General features: G+C 34.9%; 1 protein-coding gene and 1 long non-coding RNA gene across 2 annotated transcripts; both read left to right on the top strand.

The window, feature by feature from the left end:
* Positions 1 to 3,796: 3,796 nt before the first annotated feature.
* Positions 3,797 to 6,724, top strand: LOC136276054 (uncharacterized). Its single transcript, XM_066086813.1, has 2 exons — positions 3,797 to 4,838; positions 4,982 to 6,724. Exons 1-2 carry the CDS (start codon positions 3,797 to 3,799, stop codon positions 6,580 to 6,582), a joined length of 2,643 nt encoding a protein of 880 aa, XP_065942885.1. The 3' UTR covers positions 6,583 to 6,724.
* An 8,689-nt stretch (positions 6,725 to 15,413) lies between these two features.
* LOC136274159 (uncharacterized) lies at positions 15,414 to 16,488 on the top strand. The gene is made up of 3 exons (XR_010712472.1): positions 15,414 to 15,492; positions 15,719 to 15,767; positions 16,450 to 16,488. It is a non-coding gene; the product is annotated as an uncharacterized lncRNA (long non-coding RNA).
* The last annotated feature ends 1,239 nt before the right edge of the window (positions 16,489 to 17,727 follow it).

Genomic DNA, 17,727 nt, shown 5'->3' with positions numbered 1-17,727 from the left:
TAGCTGAATGTTCAGTTTTACATCTGTAATAAAACTTTCTATTTAATGATTGCCTTAATTGTTTTTATTTATAAAACTGCAAGCAGTTTACATGTATATACAAATGAAAAGCGTTTTTATAAACTACTTTATCACGTGTAGAGTATACCATCCGTGTGATAAGCCTTTGCTTTTCAAACGAATGATGTTTTATCAAATACTTCCGGTCCGACACAGCATATTTGCAGATCTTCAGCTCCCGGTCTAAAATAAATTAAGATGGACGACCAGGGAGCCACAGTGCCAACCATTGAAAAAATTGTATATTTATTGCCCACAAAATTCTGCAATAGTTTTGGACGGATTTACTCTTATTTATACGCAACTTCTGTGAAAACAACGAATATCATTCAATTGTGCATGCAATTTACTTCTGATATCGTCTCCTTACTTGCCTCAGACTTTCTTCGGAGAACGCTATACAGACCTCGGAAAATTAAGAATGTTAAATTTTCAGCGAGATCGAGAGTCACCATTGTTACATGTAAACAAACTTCACCACTTCTCTTTACGAGGCTGGCAATGGTGCTTTTATAGAGACGATATCAGTAGAAAATTGCATGGCGAATTTAACGCACGTTTACATTCGCAATAAGTAGGGTTGGATACCGTTAAGGATGAAACGGTACGATACCATACCGGTATTTTTGTATCGATACGGTATTTTTAACGATACGATACTAGACCTTAATAAATGAGAATGATGATTTTTTCTTCAATAAATGTGTTTTTGATCTTTCAGTGTTATAATTTATAAAGATAGCATCATATATTTACAATAACATATGAGTTTACAAACTATGTTTATGCTTCAATCTTTTAATAAAAGATGACCAAACAAATAAATATTGAATCTGATTCTCAAATGTTTAGTAAATTTACTTGTGTTTCCCCCTTTTCCCAGGCAAAATAACGGACAATGGTAGCAAACAGCACCATCTGATTTCCTACTGAAATGAGACTATAGACAGCCGATCGCTTTATTCGGTTGCCAGCCGTTGTTTGATCGCACTAATTGAAGAAACATCAGAAAATAGAACGGAAATAAATAAAACACTTTAGCGCTATTTTGTCTTTTTAATTTACATTTATTGTCAGAATAAAATTTAAACACTATTATTGTAAATGTATTTTAGTTTTTAAAAAAAATTACGTATTGATTAATCAAAGTATTGGCAGTCGAATCAAGTATCGTACTAAGAATGATAAAGAAAATATGTCAATGTTGATAAACGAATGTCTAATGATTTATTACACCATGTTCTTTTATAGAGTTATTTATTCATATTAATCAGCTATTGTAAACTATGATAACATGTAGATTATTACAAGTCATATATCAATATTAAATCAATTGCAAAGATTTAATTTAATGCCAAATATCTCTCTATTTGTGTTTATTTTACATTAATCACTGGAATAGGAAGAGAATCCAAGTAACTTCAATTATTTAGTTACTGTGGTAAGTTCTCCAGAAATTCAAGTCTAAGTTTGAGAACTGCTTGAACAGGCCTGTTGACATTGATAAAATTAATAAAATTAAACAAATTGATTAAGACTCATTGCACAGGTATTATTACATTCTTAATAATCGAAAAACTTCATAATTCAAAACATTATTTTATCCTATTTTTCACAGTATTCAGAATACCTAAATGAAATGTAAAAATGTTGAAGAATTAACCCTGTATTTTAAGTGCAAAAAGGTCATATTAAAGAAAACTGAGGACAAATATTGACCCCCCCTTCCCCTTTTAAAAATTGTTTTTTATTCAGATTTTAATGGTGGGCTAAAAAAAAATATTAATATACCGGTAAACACAAAAAGGAGTTTAAGACCTGTTGATGAAAATTGTATTCTGCTGTATACTTCTCCCTGTATCCATGTCTTCTAACTTTAAAACTCACAGTGGAATGCCTCTAATAATTAACTATGTAAAAGATAATCATTATATATGAATATTTTTTGGATATGCATATTTAACTTGAGAATAGGTTTTTTTTTTGGTTTAATAGGCAAGATATGAACAGAGTTACCGGGTATTTCAATTCTAATCATAATTAATTTCTGGCCTTACCCTTCAAAGAGCCAAAAATGCAAAATCGATATATATTTGAACCTGGAAAAAAAAATTTGGAGTTAAGTTGCCTAAGATTTTTATTCTAAATATTTGTAATACAGATGGTCACAAATGGCAAAACAGTATTAATTTTTCCAGCAGTGGTTGTAGATTTGATATATAAAGTAATAAAGATATGCAATTTTACGAAAAATGATTAAAGCTTGAATGCATGTTCACTTCCCGTTGCCATGGCAACAATTACACTTAAAAACTTGAAGTTTTTTTTTCTTCTAAATTTGGAAAAGACAATCTAAAAAATAACCACAATGATCAAAATACCATATATTATAATGTTAAGGAAGCATTAACCTTCAAACTTGACTAAAATCATTGTTCAATCTCTAAGGTTTTGTGCATCCGTAACTAAGGAAGCAACTTTCCTTGGATACCAGTCCCTTAATTTGGCAAAAACCTTCATTTATTAAAATTTTCGTATAAAGTAGATTAAAATCAATAATATACCAACAGCTTTTGAAAAAATATTTTTTTCACTTTCCATGTAATGCTTGATGCTTGCTGATTTTGACTCTTAAGCATTAATAATGCTTTGTTGCAATTGTAGTTTTTGGTAGTAAATTTTAACATATATATATTTAATGTGACAAAGGAAACAACCAATAAAAAAACATTTTTAATGACAGCGTAGTTGCAGGAAAAATATATAAAGATGATGAAAATTTAAAAACTGTGTAAACAAAATATATTATTTTTTTAATGACAGTTTTTTATGTTTTATTTATTTCAAGGAAAGAAATCCCATCCCTTTTTCTTATGTTTTATCTAAAGGTATTTCAAGGAAAAAATCCCATCACCCTCGGGTTCTTTAAAGGTGTGATGGGCGAAAATTTCAATGACGAATTTTTCGCCACTGCCATATCTGGTGCCATTGAAAGTATCTACATTTTAAGAAACAAGAACTTGATCGGCCCACTGGCGTTCGCTAAATCCCCTTTACTATATACGAAAACAGGTGCGTTAATGTGTGCAATATTGTATATCAATGTATCAACATACAATCAGGCACGTAGTGGAAAGGGATGGGAGGAGGAATGGAGCCTGCTTAAACCGCCACCACCCCCCCCCCCCCCCAACTTTTTATCGCAACAAAGATGTTTCTGTTATCTCCCCGCTTACTTATCCTATTCTCTAAATATTCATAGGAAGCATAGAGAGACTTAATATTGTGTCAACTGCTAGTTCATCTGACAGCTACACATTAACTCGGAAGTGGCTGAAAGCGCACAGCCAGGAGAGGATTCGATGTCCTGGAGATAATGATATCATATCGTTTTTTGACAAAAATCAAGTTAATAAAGTTTTTGAAAATGTTTAATATTTATTTATACATGTATATTAATGAACTTTTAAAACCTTCGTCTTATATTTTTTCTACACAATCTAAAGGTCATCGGTCGTAAATGGCGAGTAAAGACCGTTTTAAAGCTGAGAGTTCCGTCATCACTGCTTTCATTTATATGGTTTTTATTATGATAAAATAAATTTTGACATGGTCCCTGTATGCACAGGTTTGCGGGAGTTATCGCTCTTTGCGCAATCCCATGCGCAATTTTTGCAGTTAAGTTTTGGCGCCATATATATGCAAGCTGTTCGGCGAGCAGCTCTTTTTTCTCTCCATGCAGGAGGGTCACCCATACGATCTTCGTTCCAGAGACCGGGCGGTTCTTGACTTTATAAGATCGTGTGACGACTCGTCAGACGAAATGAGCGACAGCCATGCAGAATTAGAGGCCTCCGGCGGCTTGGCAACAACGGTATCAACAGAGGAAGTTCGGGCCACCACGCCGCGGATACATGCAGTCCCAAGAGCCCCAAATATATCAAGTGAAATACTCGTTTTAGAGAAGGAGCTCCAGACCTTAGAACTACATAAACGAAAGATGCAACTTCTTCAGAATATTGATGCTTGCAAACAGACTATAGCGGCAATGCAAGAGAAAGACAGCCCTGGCCAAAGCCCAAGTACAACTCGCGCACCTAAGAATCATGCGACTGCTTCTGGAGTTGAGCCTACACCGAATGTACAACCCCTGCAAGGTACGGTTGACCTCAGTAATCTTATGAACTTGTTCCCCTCTCATGTTTCTACTGCATTTACACAATGCCCATCCAGTAATAAAGGGAAAGTAAGACTCGTTCATAACTACGTTTGGCTTGACCCCATTATGCAACAAGAGAAGGATGATCTTCTCACTCTTACCAACACTGGAGTGAAGATTAACAAAAAGCTTGATCGTGACTATTATAAACTGTCCATTGAACAGTGGGGCTATGGTAATGCTGCCATTATGCAGGAAATGATCATTAATCAGGAACTGGATGACCAGGGAGTGCGCGACTACCTGGAGTATACCAAGTACATTAATCGCTTATTCAACAAGTATGTCAAAGGTAGTGTCCTACTCTTTGACCGTGAGTACAGAGAATTGCAATTCAAGGAAAAGTTTCGATGGGGTGTATCTCGTCCTCACCTTCAGGATTTTCAACTGATCTCTAAACCCAACAGCCTTACCATGCAGACCCTGCAAGGATCATTGGGAACAAACGCTAAGAAGGAGGGTACCTCCAAGCAGAAAGGAAGTCGACGTGGTCCATTCACACCTGACGGCAAAGAGATTTGCAGGAAATTTAATATGGAAACATGTGACTTTACCAACTGTAAATTGCAACATTGTTGTTTTGTTTGTTATTCACAAACTCATAATGCTCTGTCTCACCCAAAAAACTAGGGAATGGGACAGGTTACTGCTCTGACTCCTCCTCAGGGTTAAAGTATTCTGTTTGGGAATTTTATTTACCAGATGATTTTGATCGCAACTTCTTATGTGAGGGGATAAAAGAGGGTTTTAGAATTATTGATGAGGGAGCTCAGCAGCGACTTGTCCCATGTGAAGTTGATAATTATCAGTCATGTTTTCAAAATGCAGAACAAGTTGAGAAACAGATACTGTATGAATTGTCAAATGGAAATTATGTGGCTACTTGTGTCAAACCTACTATTGTTAGTGCCTTAGGAGCTATCCCTAAATCACATTCTAAGGTTAGGCTTATCCATGATGCTAGTCGCCCGTTGCATATGTCTATTAATGATTATGTACAGTTGGATACTTCATGTTCATACATGGATTTACGTGTTGTTAGTAAGCTCATTAGTGAAGGTTGTTATCTTGCAAAGATAGATCTACAGTCTGCTTATAGATCAGTCCCCATTCACCCTTCTAACTATTGGGCTACTGGGTTAAAATGGCAGTTTGTAAATGCTACGTCGCCAACATATTTGTATGACACTAAGCTTCCCTTTGGCGCTGCTAAAAGCCCTCAAATTTTTCAACGGCTTAGTAGTGCAGTCTGTAGAATTTTAAAGAAAGTGTATGGTTATACTGCAATTGCTTATCTTGATGATTTTTTGATTTTTGGGAAAAACTATTATGAATGTTCAAGAGCAATGTATACCCTTCTTAGCCTACTTAGAGAGCTAGGTTTTGCTATTAACTGGTCCAAGGTTGAAGGTCCTTCCCAGCAGCTGGTATTCCTGGGGGTGGTAGTAGATTCAGTGACAATGACTCTATCCTTGCCATCATCAAAGCTACAAGATTTCAACAATTTACTGGAAACTTTTTCTCGGAGAAAGCGAGCTAGTGTTAGACAGTTAGAAACACTTATTGGAAAGCTCAATTGGGCCTCTCAAGTGATCTGTGGTGGTCGTACCTTTCTCCGTCGAGTTTTGGATTTGAAGAATGCTGTGACTGAGAGACATCATAAAGTGTTGCTCACTGAGGATTTCTTTGCAGACCTTCAGTGGTGGATATCATTTATGTCGATATTCAATGGCACGTGTCGTATACAGGATCCACGCCCCATCACCTCGCTCCAGACGGATGCTTCTTCTGAGGGAGGTGGAGGATACTACAATGGAGACTACTTCTACATTAATTGGCCATTAGATCTACCAGCTTGTGCCATGGCCCATATTAATGTTAAAGAATTTATCGCTATTTTCTTGTCTGTGTGTAGGTGGGGTAAATACTTTGTGAATAGTAAAGTGATCATACATAGTGATAATTCTTCTGCCGTGTCGTGGATTAACAAAGGAACTTCCAGGATTCCCATTGTACAGTTCATGTGCCGCATTCTGTTCTGGATATCTGCCCTGTATAATAGTGTTATCAGTGCTAAATACTTACCAGGCAAACAAAACAACATTGGGGATGCATGTTCCCGTCTCCATGAGCCGGGTCAACTTACAAAACTGTATTCCTTAGTGCCTTCCCTGCAACACGATAACTTTTCTATTGCAACATTGTTGTCTCATATGTCATTACCTTTTATCTTTGCCAGGTGGATTCACTGTTCAGTCCCTACAAGACCAAGCATCTGCTTTGAAAAGAAAGGCATGGGCTAACTCAACAACTTCCACTTATCGCACTCATATGAAGACTTACCTGGATTTTTGTGACCATATCAGTGTGCCCCCACTACCAGCAACTTCAAAAACATTACAGTTATATGCGACTTACTTGGCCAAAGTGAAGTGTTTCAAATTTTGTTCAATTCAGCAATACTTGAATATTATACCACACATGCACAAACTTTGTGATCTATCAGACCCTATTCCAGAGGATTACCAGTTGAAATATTTGCTCATGGGTATTAAGCGAGAATTGGGTACCGCCCAATTTCCTGTCGATTCGATAACACCATCACATCTTCTCCGGATGAGATCTTTCCTTGACTTTTCATCAGTTGAAGACTCGGGCTTTTGGTGTGCTTGTTTAATAGCCTTTTATGGTCTGCTTCGTCCAGGCACAATTGCAATTACAGGACCTTTTGAGGCATCAAAACATGTCAGAAGAGTTGATTTGATGCCCTGTTCATGGGGCTACCTACTTTGCTTACGACATACAAAGACAATTCAGTTTCGAGAAAGAGAGCTTAATGTTATCCTTCCTCAAGTTACTGGGGAAATGTGTCCGGCATCAGCCCTGCAGGCTTACCTTCATCTTACAAGAGGAGCAGATCTTTTTGGGCCTCTTCTTCTCTCAGGAAAAGGTTCCGTTTTTACCTACAGCATTTTCCGCCAAAAGCTACATTCCATACTTGTACAAGCAGGAATTGATGACAGTAACATCAAGGGTCATTCTTTTCGACGTGGTGGAGCCACCTGGTTAAGTCGGATTGGTGTGCCGGTGGATCAGATCAAAGCGATTGGATACTGGTCGAGTGATACAGTGCTAAGATACATTGACCCTCACTTTTCAAGTTTACTAGATACCATGGTCCTCTTTGGTAAATCACTTCCCAATGCTAAATAGACTAGTAATTTTGTTACTTATAACCTTCCAATTCAAGATATGTTACAAATCAGTTTTCTTATCTTCCCCACAAATTTTGGGATTGGGGGTTTTTGTAACTATTATTTTTCTCATATTCTTTAATCATGTTTTACGTGTATATGCGTTTGATGTATTTTTTGTCAATAAATTTCACGCCACTTTGATTACTTGTTCTATTGGTAAGAGGACTTGAGTCAAAGTGGTTTTTATTATGATAAAATAAATTTTGACATGGTCCCTGTATGCACAGTTTTGCGGGAGTTATCGCTCTTTGCGCAATCCCATGCGCAATTTTTGCAGTTAAGTTTTGGCGCCATATATATGCAAGCTGTTCGGCGAGCAGCTCTTTTTTCTCCCACCCACCCAACCCATTTTTGCTTCCATTTAAAGTAGCATTACTTTGTGGCTGCACTGCCTTTTTGTATGTTTGGTAATTTTTGTAATAGTGTGTATGGGGTTTTTGTAACTATTATTTTTCTCATATTCTTTAATCATGTTTTACGTGTATATGCGTTTGATGTATTTTTTGTCAATAAATTTCACGCCACTTTGATTACTTGTTCTATTGGTAAGAGGACTTGAGTCAAAATGATAACGGACGACAACATCCATACCAGAGCTGACTACAGAACGAGCAAAAGTTTTATGCCACCGGGACTGGCATCTGAAGAAAGGTGGAAAATCATTTACAGAAATATGAATAGACTGGATAAGGTTAAATAGAAGTAGTTTGTGGTTTAAAATTGAAAAGAAAATAGCCTTATTGTGTATGATTTTTTTTAAATGGCTGACATTTTGATTTTTTTATAGATGAAATCAAACATGACAGTTCTGTCAGTAACGGAAAAAGACACAGATAACATGTGCACATCAGACATCACAAACAAAATAACATCATTTAAAACATTAATACGACAAAAACAATATTTCCAGCAGACAACACTTACAACACTCACAAACAAACCTACAGACAGCAAATTACTTCAGTTTTCAGAACACGCACAACAAAACAAATATCTACATTACTTACACATTATAACCCACAACTTTCATACAGACAAATTCATTTTACAGGAGCACAGACAAAAACATTTTGACATAGCAAAAAACAAAAGCAAACATTATTTTACACATACAAACACATTGTTTGAAAAATGGACAAAATAATAAAGACCATGAAGAAAAGTGTTCTTCTAGAGTTTGTAAGGGAAATTGAGAAACTTAAAGAGGGTCAGAGCGAATCTGATAGGGAATAATCATACAATATTTTCAGGTAAGATAAATAGAGATTATAATTAATTTTACCTATTACGTATTAAATGTTGGGGACAATAGAACGTCAGATGTTTCAGGGCTTTTTTCCTAAAGGCCGTAACACCTATAGACCACGCATGCCGCCAAAATGACCAATCTTTCTCCTCACACCCTACCCACAGTGTATTTTCACATCCCTCCCCACATAACCTACAATAATTCCTATCAATGTTTTCTTAAAACACAGATTCCGTCGTTTGAACAGCTTGTTCCGGATGTTGAAAAGAAACTGGCGGAGCGGTCGGAGATGGCGACGACGATGATGATGATGGCGACTCAGACGATGATGATGACGACGCCGACAAACTGAGTGATGTGGCACATTTGGTTCCGTCCACAGACGAAGAACTCTTGGTAAGCTGCTAAATCCAACATAATTTTTTACTTAAATTGTATTACTTTTAAAATAAATACTATGAACATTCGAAAAAAAAACTTCAAAGTCTTCAATACAATTACTTATTTTTCTATCTACAATTCAGTAATCTGTTTCATACCTCATTGAAGTTCGGAATGTTATACTCATACCTGCTTCGGAAGGTCCCTTTATTACAACATACACTTCAGCAGAAGTGGCAGTGTATTGATCCTGCACCTGTGGAATTTTAATGTATTTTTTAACATTCATTAGAAGAACAATAATTGTACTGGATATTAATTCTAAAGTACTGTTATTTTATAAGATTTATTCACGTGTTTTATTTTTTTCTGTGAAACATCAGTAAAAGGACTATAGCTAGCAGTCCTATTTTATGTTAGATATTAGTTTACCTTACCCGTAGCATCACATTTGAAAGAGGAGAGGGAAAGTCTTGACCAAACATGGTAGTAAAAATATTCTTTTTCTATATAAAAGAAAAAAAATGTGTGTGATGTGGAGGGTAAGGGGTGTATCTTGGTTGCTTCGGGTTTACTTCTTGAACATTTTTATATGAAAATATGAAAAAAATATAATTATAACCCATAACCTTTGCCAAAAGGGTATCCTCTCTCTTGCTAAAAGATCGATGGATTTTCTTTTTGTCTGTTTAGACCTTTGTGGACTCTTTCCTTTTTTGTACACTTCAAAATAGACACCTTCCCGCCCTTGGTTGTTTTTGCTGACAATTTTTTTTAAATATATCATTATAACACACGAAACGGTAATTTTCAATGGTTATCAAATAATATAGAAAAATTACTATAATGGTCCTTCACAGAAAAAAAAAATTAGCCTTTAACGTAAATGATTTTATATCAAGAAATTTCATTGGTTATGATTGTTTTACGTCAACCGGATGCATTAAATTGAAAATAGTCAAGTCAAGGAAAACGCTCAAGCTCATAACAGCCTCTGAAAACGGATTTTAAGGTGATATGATGCAAATGTAGTGGTTCTAGCAAGGTACTGTTATAATGTATGTTAATTTGTAATAACTAAGCGCAAACATTTCCACATACAATTTTAAAGAAAACCTCAAAATATCTACAGTACGAGTTCTGAACTACTCACCACACCACTCGACATCATGCGCTTTTCTCCTATCTTATTGTGAAAGAAAACGCACGTTTTTTACTCCCAAATGGCTAGTTTACTAAGTGTATGACATGGTTGATTACCCAACAAACGGGACTCGAACCACCATTTTGGGTGTGTGTGCCAAACCTGTTCATGTCGCGAGGGGATGATTCGATTAGCGGTACCCTTTTAAACGTTAAAAATGAGAGTAAAAGTATAAACTTTAAAAATTACGTCAATGTATATGCCCTTAAAAATTATATATTAATAATAAAAACAAATGAATAAAACCGATCAATGCAAAAAACACCGGCAGTTTTCTTAAAGTATAAGAGAAAGGAAATGCAATTAAAAAAACAAACAAAAGGGAAAGCTTAAAGTAATACCTGGTAAACTATACTGATTGCTACACCCCTTCAAATCTTTCCTGCAGCTCTGTGCATTCGTAAGTCTATGATGATAGATCAATATCAATAGATATAACAGTCTGCTCGGACTTCACAATAACATTTTTATATGATGATATTCTTTTACAATATTTCAATATCATGCTTAACAAATGGAATTTAACTGATTTTTAAGCAATTTGTTTGTCTAAATTCATTGATTTTACAAAGATTTTTTGATAAGATATTGCCATGAGATAGTGTATGTGCATTTAACCTTAAACTTTGTTAGGGGTGTAGATGACAAACATATCTGTGTGTTGAAGTCGTTACTGGGGACTATTTTTTGTACGATATACAGCTCCCCAGCAATGGCTTCCAGATCTGTGTCCTTCCCCTTTGGGTAAAGATAGCAGATCTACCCTCCATTGCTAACTGCACCTCTCTCCGCCTTGAACTGGTAGAAACAACACCGGTCTCACCAATCTGAATTTGAAATCAAATATAAATATATATTATGTACACTTGTACACATTTAAAAAGACATCGACGTACATTATTTTTACACTTACACTTTTTTCTTGTAATTGGACAATGCAGAGTCCCGTGTAGTTGGGCAAAGAGGATGCCTCAGCCATGGAATAGATTTGGGGAGAAAAAACTCCGTTCTAATTTTCTTCTCCTTCTCTGTGATGTCAAACATGATTCACAAAAGATATTCCAAAAAACTACACGTAAATGCATATAGATATACAGCGTTCATTTAAAAAAGAAACGTATGACTGATTACGCCCTAAGTTCAACGCCAAAGGTGGGGTGAAACGTTCAATTGACAAGTCGATAGCATTTCCCCGGCTTCAACGACACAGCCAAAATTTTTTTTGAAGCTCGAAATGCTTTACAAAGTTTATTTATCAAATATTCATTTTACCAATTCAGTGCATATTGATTTCCCATTTCTGCATATAATGGAATCAAAAATTTAAAAAACAAACTCTATAACAATTAAAAACTCAAACGGTGCATTATCATTGCTTCGAAGTGTGCATTCGGACTGTAAACTGTATATTTATACATGCAGTACAATGTTGCTGTTCCGAATCTTTCGATGTCCGTGGTTTTTTATAAGTTTCCTTGTTCCGTGTTATTGCAGCTTAAAACCGGGCTTCTCTAAACTTCAGCGAGGACACAGATTGGACAGGAAACTGATCCAGTCATTCACTGAAGTCAGTTTCGTGGACTGTGTGACGGAATGTATGGTGACACCTCGGTGTAAATCAGTCAACTATTTCAAAGGGGCTAATTACTGTGAACTGAATTACGAAAATAAGACGACAGCGGAGACAATGTACATGGACAGTGCTGGATGGGTGTACAGTGAAAAGGAGCATTGGCCGAAGGTAAATTTGTTAAAATCCTTAAAAAACTACTATCTACGCAGCACAGTTAAGGCTGTCAATAAACTCTGTTCAGACAAAAAGTACGGGAAATGTGCAATATGAAATCACAATATATTGCAAACCTCGAAAGTACTTATTAATCTATTTATTAGCAAAACTAACCTATACTAATCTTTTAATTGAAAAAAAAACAAAAAAAACAAATGCTATTACTTACAATTTTGATGTCCGTTATATCGAACACACTGAAAAGAGATGTCGTTCTCGCTGTACTACAAAATATGACGTCATATGCTTCAAAATGACGCATTCAGTGAAGTCATTGAAGGCTATCATGCATTTTTATAGCGAAGAAAAATAAATGTCATAGATTAATGGAAAATTATAGATGGATATTGTGTTTGCATGTGAATTTGAAATATGCTATGTAACTTAAAAACTTCTACGACCCTTGTAAAATCTTACAAATTAATTAGTTTTTAATGAAATTAACCCTGTGACTTTCAAAATTATTCAACACATGCATTATAAATTACAGTTTCTACTAACAAATATTCTTATCTTATAAAGTTCGCACCGTTTTTCAAAATCTATAATATAACATCAAGTTATTTTTAATTTAAGTTGTGAATTTTGACATGATTATGCCCTTGCAATATTGATTTTTTTTAAATAACCTCAAAACCAAAAATACATCAGCTTGTACCATGCTATATATATATATATATATATATATATATATATATATATATATATATATATATATATAAGGAATCATTCTTTTAGTATTATGAGGTGATAATTTCGGTCGGGGCGTGATCAAATCCAATAAAGCCCGAAATTATCACCTCATAATATTCAAAGAATGATTCCTTATTACTTATATTTATATAATTTTAGGCCATCGTACGATTAAATAATCAAACATAAATAAGCAAACCCCGCCGGCGCCTCAATTTGGCGTCATTTGTATTATGGGTTATATAATGCAAAATCGATACGTAGTGTTATCACAGGCAAAGACACTGGATAATGTAAATATATATATATATAAATGCCCTGGGTTTTTGGGTCATGGCTATCTTGTATTCATGTTTGTGTCTGTTCATGAATTGTGGGTCACTGCCATATATACATGTTGTGTCTGTCCATGGATTGTGGGTTACTGTTATATATACATGTTTGTGTCTGTCCATGACTTATGGGTCATAGTTATATATACATGTTTGTGTCTGTCCATGGATTGTGGGTCACTGCCATAAATACATGTTTGTGTCTGTTCATGGATTGTGGGTCACTGCTATTTATACATGTTTGTGTCTGTCCATGGATTGTTGGTCACTGCCATATATACATGTTTGTGTCTGTCCATGGATTGTGGGTCACTGCCATATATACATGTTTGTGTATGTCCATGGATTGTGGGTCACTGCCATTTATACATGTTTGTGTCTGTTAATGGATTGTGGGTCACTGCTATATATACATGTTTGAGTCTGTCCATGACTTATGGGTTACAGTTATATATACATGTTTGTGTCTGTCCATGGATTGTGGGTCACTGCCATATATACATGTTTGTGACTGTCCATGGATGGTGGGTCACTGCCATATATACATGTTTGTGTCTGTCCATGGATTGTGGGTCACTGTTATATATACATGTTTGAGTCTGTCCATGACTTTTGGGTCACAGTTATATATACATGTTTGTGTCTGTCCATGGATTGTGGGTCACTGCTATAAATACATGTTTGTGTCTGTCCATGGATTGTGGGTCACTGCTATATATACATGTTTGTGTCTGTCCATGGATTTTTGGTCACTGCTATATATACATGTTGTGTCTGTCCATGGATTGTGGGTCACTGCCATATATACATGTTTGTGTATGTCAATGGATTGTGGGTCACTGCTATATATACATGTTTGTGTCTGTTAATGGATTGTGGGTCACTGCTATATATACATGTTTGTGTCTGTCCATGGATTGTGGGTCACTGCCATATATACATGTTTGTGACTGTCCATGGATGGTGGGTCACTGCCATTTATACATGTTTGTGTCTGTCCATGGATTGTGGGTCACTGCCATATATACATGTTTGTGTCTGTCCATGGATTGTGGGTCACTGCTATATATACATGTTTGTGTCTGTTAATGGATTGTGGGTCACTGCTATATATACATGTTTGTGTCTGTCCATGGATTGTGGGTCACTGCCATATATACATGTGTGTGTCTGTCCATGGATTTTTGGTCACTGCCATATATACATGTTGTGTCTGTCCATGGATTGTGGGTCACTGCCATATATACATGTTTGTGTCTGTCCATGGATTGTGGGTCACTGCCATATATACATGTGTGTGTCTGTCCATGGATGGTGGGTCACTGCCATATATACATGTTTGTGTCTGTCCATGGATTGTGGGTCACTGCCATTTATACATGTTTGTGTCTGTCCATGGATTGTGGGTCACTGCTATATATACATGTTTGTGTCTATCTATGGATTGTGGGTCACTGCTATATATACATGTTTGTGTCTGTCCATAGATTGTGGGTAACTGCCATATATACATGTTTGTGTCTGTCCATGGATTGTGGGTCACTGCTATTTATACATGGTTGTGTCTGTCCATGGATTGTTGGTCACTGTTATATATACATATTTTTGTCTGAAAATTGATTGTAGGTCACTGTTATATATTGTCTTTTTATAACATAGTTGAAGTCTTGTTATGGCAAATCAATAAAGTATTTCACTTAAGTATGAGTAAATGATAAAGATAGTTCTCAGTTCTTGCTTTTCTATCATTGTTGTAAGATACCTGGTTGTAAATTAATTTATATGGCTTTTTTTAATGGTTTGTTAGTCAATATGTATACGTCATAGTCAATATGCATCATTTTTTAAACATCACTTAGTATGTATGTATCTTATACACAGTGGTATTCTGGGAAAAATTCTTTTATTTTGCTTTGATGACATTAACCCTCAACCTTTACTCAAGATGAACTCATACTTTAGTGGTAGAAAGAAACAAATCCTACTGTCAGCCCAATTGCTAAATTTTAGTGGGTAATTGCTAAATTGTTGTAACTGTCAATAAAATGCAAATTTCCATTTGCTTAATATGAATTGTTGAATAATAGTCTGTACAGAATTTATTGTTGGATTCTTCAAAACATTAAAACAAATAAATACATTTATCCTGTCATGCCTGAAAAAAAAATCAAAACAGTATTTCATATACCTTTAAATATAGTGTATTTTAATTTTTATTCATTATTTTACGGAATCGGACAGTTGTATATTGTGTCCCGTAACTGGTCAGTTTGTGAGAGCATGTGGAAATGAACTTATCTGTACTAAGGTAAACAGTTTAGAATTCCTTATTGGTGGTCTTTCTGGGAATGTTAGATTAAGATTTGTAAAGTGTGTATTTCACGATAGAAAAACTTAATGCCAACATTTTTTTGTTAATTATTATTTAATACATAATGATTGAAAAGATCATCAGTTAGAATGATGTTATATTATACATGCATCTTTCATTTAGAGTATGCTTTTAATTAGATATAGTAATTTTAATGTTTCAGGAGAACTCGGATGCTGCATTTTCGGATGTTGATGACTTGGTCGATTCTGGTATGTGTCCGTTAATTGAGTATTAGTTAGATATGATTACATCTTCCGCCCACTATGATGGCATATCAACAGCTTTTGGGATCAAAAGATTATTGTTATGCATATGATATCCACATCTCTTAGCACTCACAAAAGAAAAAATAAAAAAAACTTTACTTTATTGGATTTGTTAGCTCAAATGTCAAGGTCGAAATTCAAGATCATAGATATGCCTGTCATTATTTTTGTGTGACAAAATAAGTCAAGTACACTATTTTGTAATATCCCTACATATTAGGTAGAAAGTGGTTATAAACACTATTAGATATATAGGGTCACTAGGTTAGAGGTCAGGGTCCAGCATCTAGATTATTGATGTGCCTGTCAACAATACGAGACATGTACATTAGAACCTCTATACCAACTGACTTTAAATCAGTTATCGAAGATTGTAAACAGTCAGGAGTGAGAGTGATATCTATCATATTGAAATATAACTGATTATCGTCATGTTACCATGGTTACCTAGTCATTCAATAATTGAATCTATCAAAATGTCGATACATCAAGGCATTTCAATATGTCAATATGTTTTCCTTTAAATCTATAATGTTTTCATATTCTTTCAAATTATCAATGGTTTTTTGTTCTGTTGGTTTGTTACCTTGTCATTGCATATATAGATATGCATTATATATTTCAGGAAAGCCCTCTCCCTCTCATCGTTTGAAGAAAAATAAAGGTATGTTTTTGTCATATTTTTATTATTACATTCCACATATTTTTTGCATGTAAAGCGTGTAGAAAGATACTGCAGTTATAAGACCGTAACACACACAGAGTACCCAAAGATTAAAATGACGAGTTATTTTAATGGCACAAGCATTGAACGCTGTAAAATACAACGTCACAAGAGAGAATCCAAGTTTACGCTTGTGGCTGTTATAGTGGCTGTTCCATTTTATGAACTTACCCTTAGGATAAAATAGAAATTTTGACGTATAAATCACATTTGTAGACAAGAGTAGAAGTTAAAAAAGATGTAATTATAAGCTTTAAATCCTTATTTTTTGAAAGATATATTCTCATAACTGCAGCGGTGTGTGCATACAAATTTTCATAACGCGCTAAGAACAAAGAAAGTAAAAAATATATCAATAACTTAATCAGGTTAATCAAATTTTTTTCTAAATTCAGATCAGATCCGACTTAAAAATGGTTAAAAGGAAAACATGGAACTCTAGTTGAAAATGAAAGCAAAATCTCTAGCTTTCTGTTACCAAATAAAGATATAATTTTAAAAAGAATTTCAAGGGTGAGCGAGACTACATTATAGCGTTTTTTTTGACGGGACACAATTTAGCAGATTTAGGCCTACCAATCCTGGCTTCACACCCTTCAATATTTTCAACAAAAATAACCAAATAGTACTTCAAGGTGGTATGGGACACCTCCCTGTTGTGACATACTATTTATTGAAATAAGCAATAAAATCGAGTGTAATTGGATACAAAATTTCTTTCATTAAATTGTCAGCGTAGCGCAGAGTGGTAAAGGTTTTTCTACAAGTCTCATATTCACTGGTTCAAATCCTGCTGGGATTTGAAAATTTTTACCTTTTCAAAACGCTTTAGAATGTAATGTTTGGTTAAATATAGTAAAATTCAAAAAAATATTGGTAAAGTAGGTTTTTTATAACCCTTAGGCTCCTACTTTCGACAATTGTCGCGCCAAAAGGACTATGTGCGGTATGGTCAAATATCTGTCCCCGGTTTCAACCGATTTTTAAATGCTATTGTATAAAAATCAAATCTTCATAAAGTGTGTTACGGTCTAACATAACTGCAGCATCTTTTCACACACTTTACATGCAAACAATATTTGGAATGTAAATATATATATATATATATATATATATATATATATATATATATATATATATATATATATATATATCAATTTCCTTGTGTAAGGGGTCTAA

This window comes from Magallana gigas, chromosome 1, assembly GCF_963853765.1.
Source record: "Magallana gigas chromosome 1, xbMagGiga1.1, whole genome shotgun sequence".
Classification (NCBI taxonomy): Eukaryota; Metazoa; Mollusca; class Bivalvia; order Ostreida; family Ostreidae; genus Magallana; species Magallana gigas.
The sequence above is the reverse complement of the archived record's forward strand: the minus strand, read 5'-3'. Positions and strand labels throughout refer to the sequence as shown.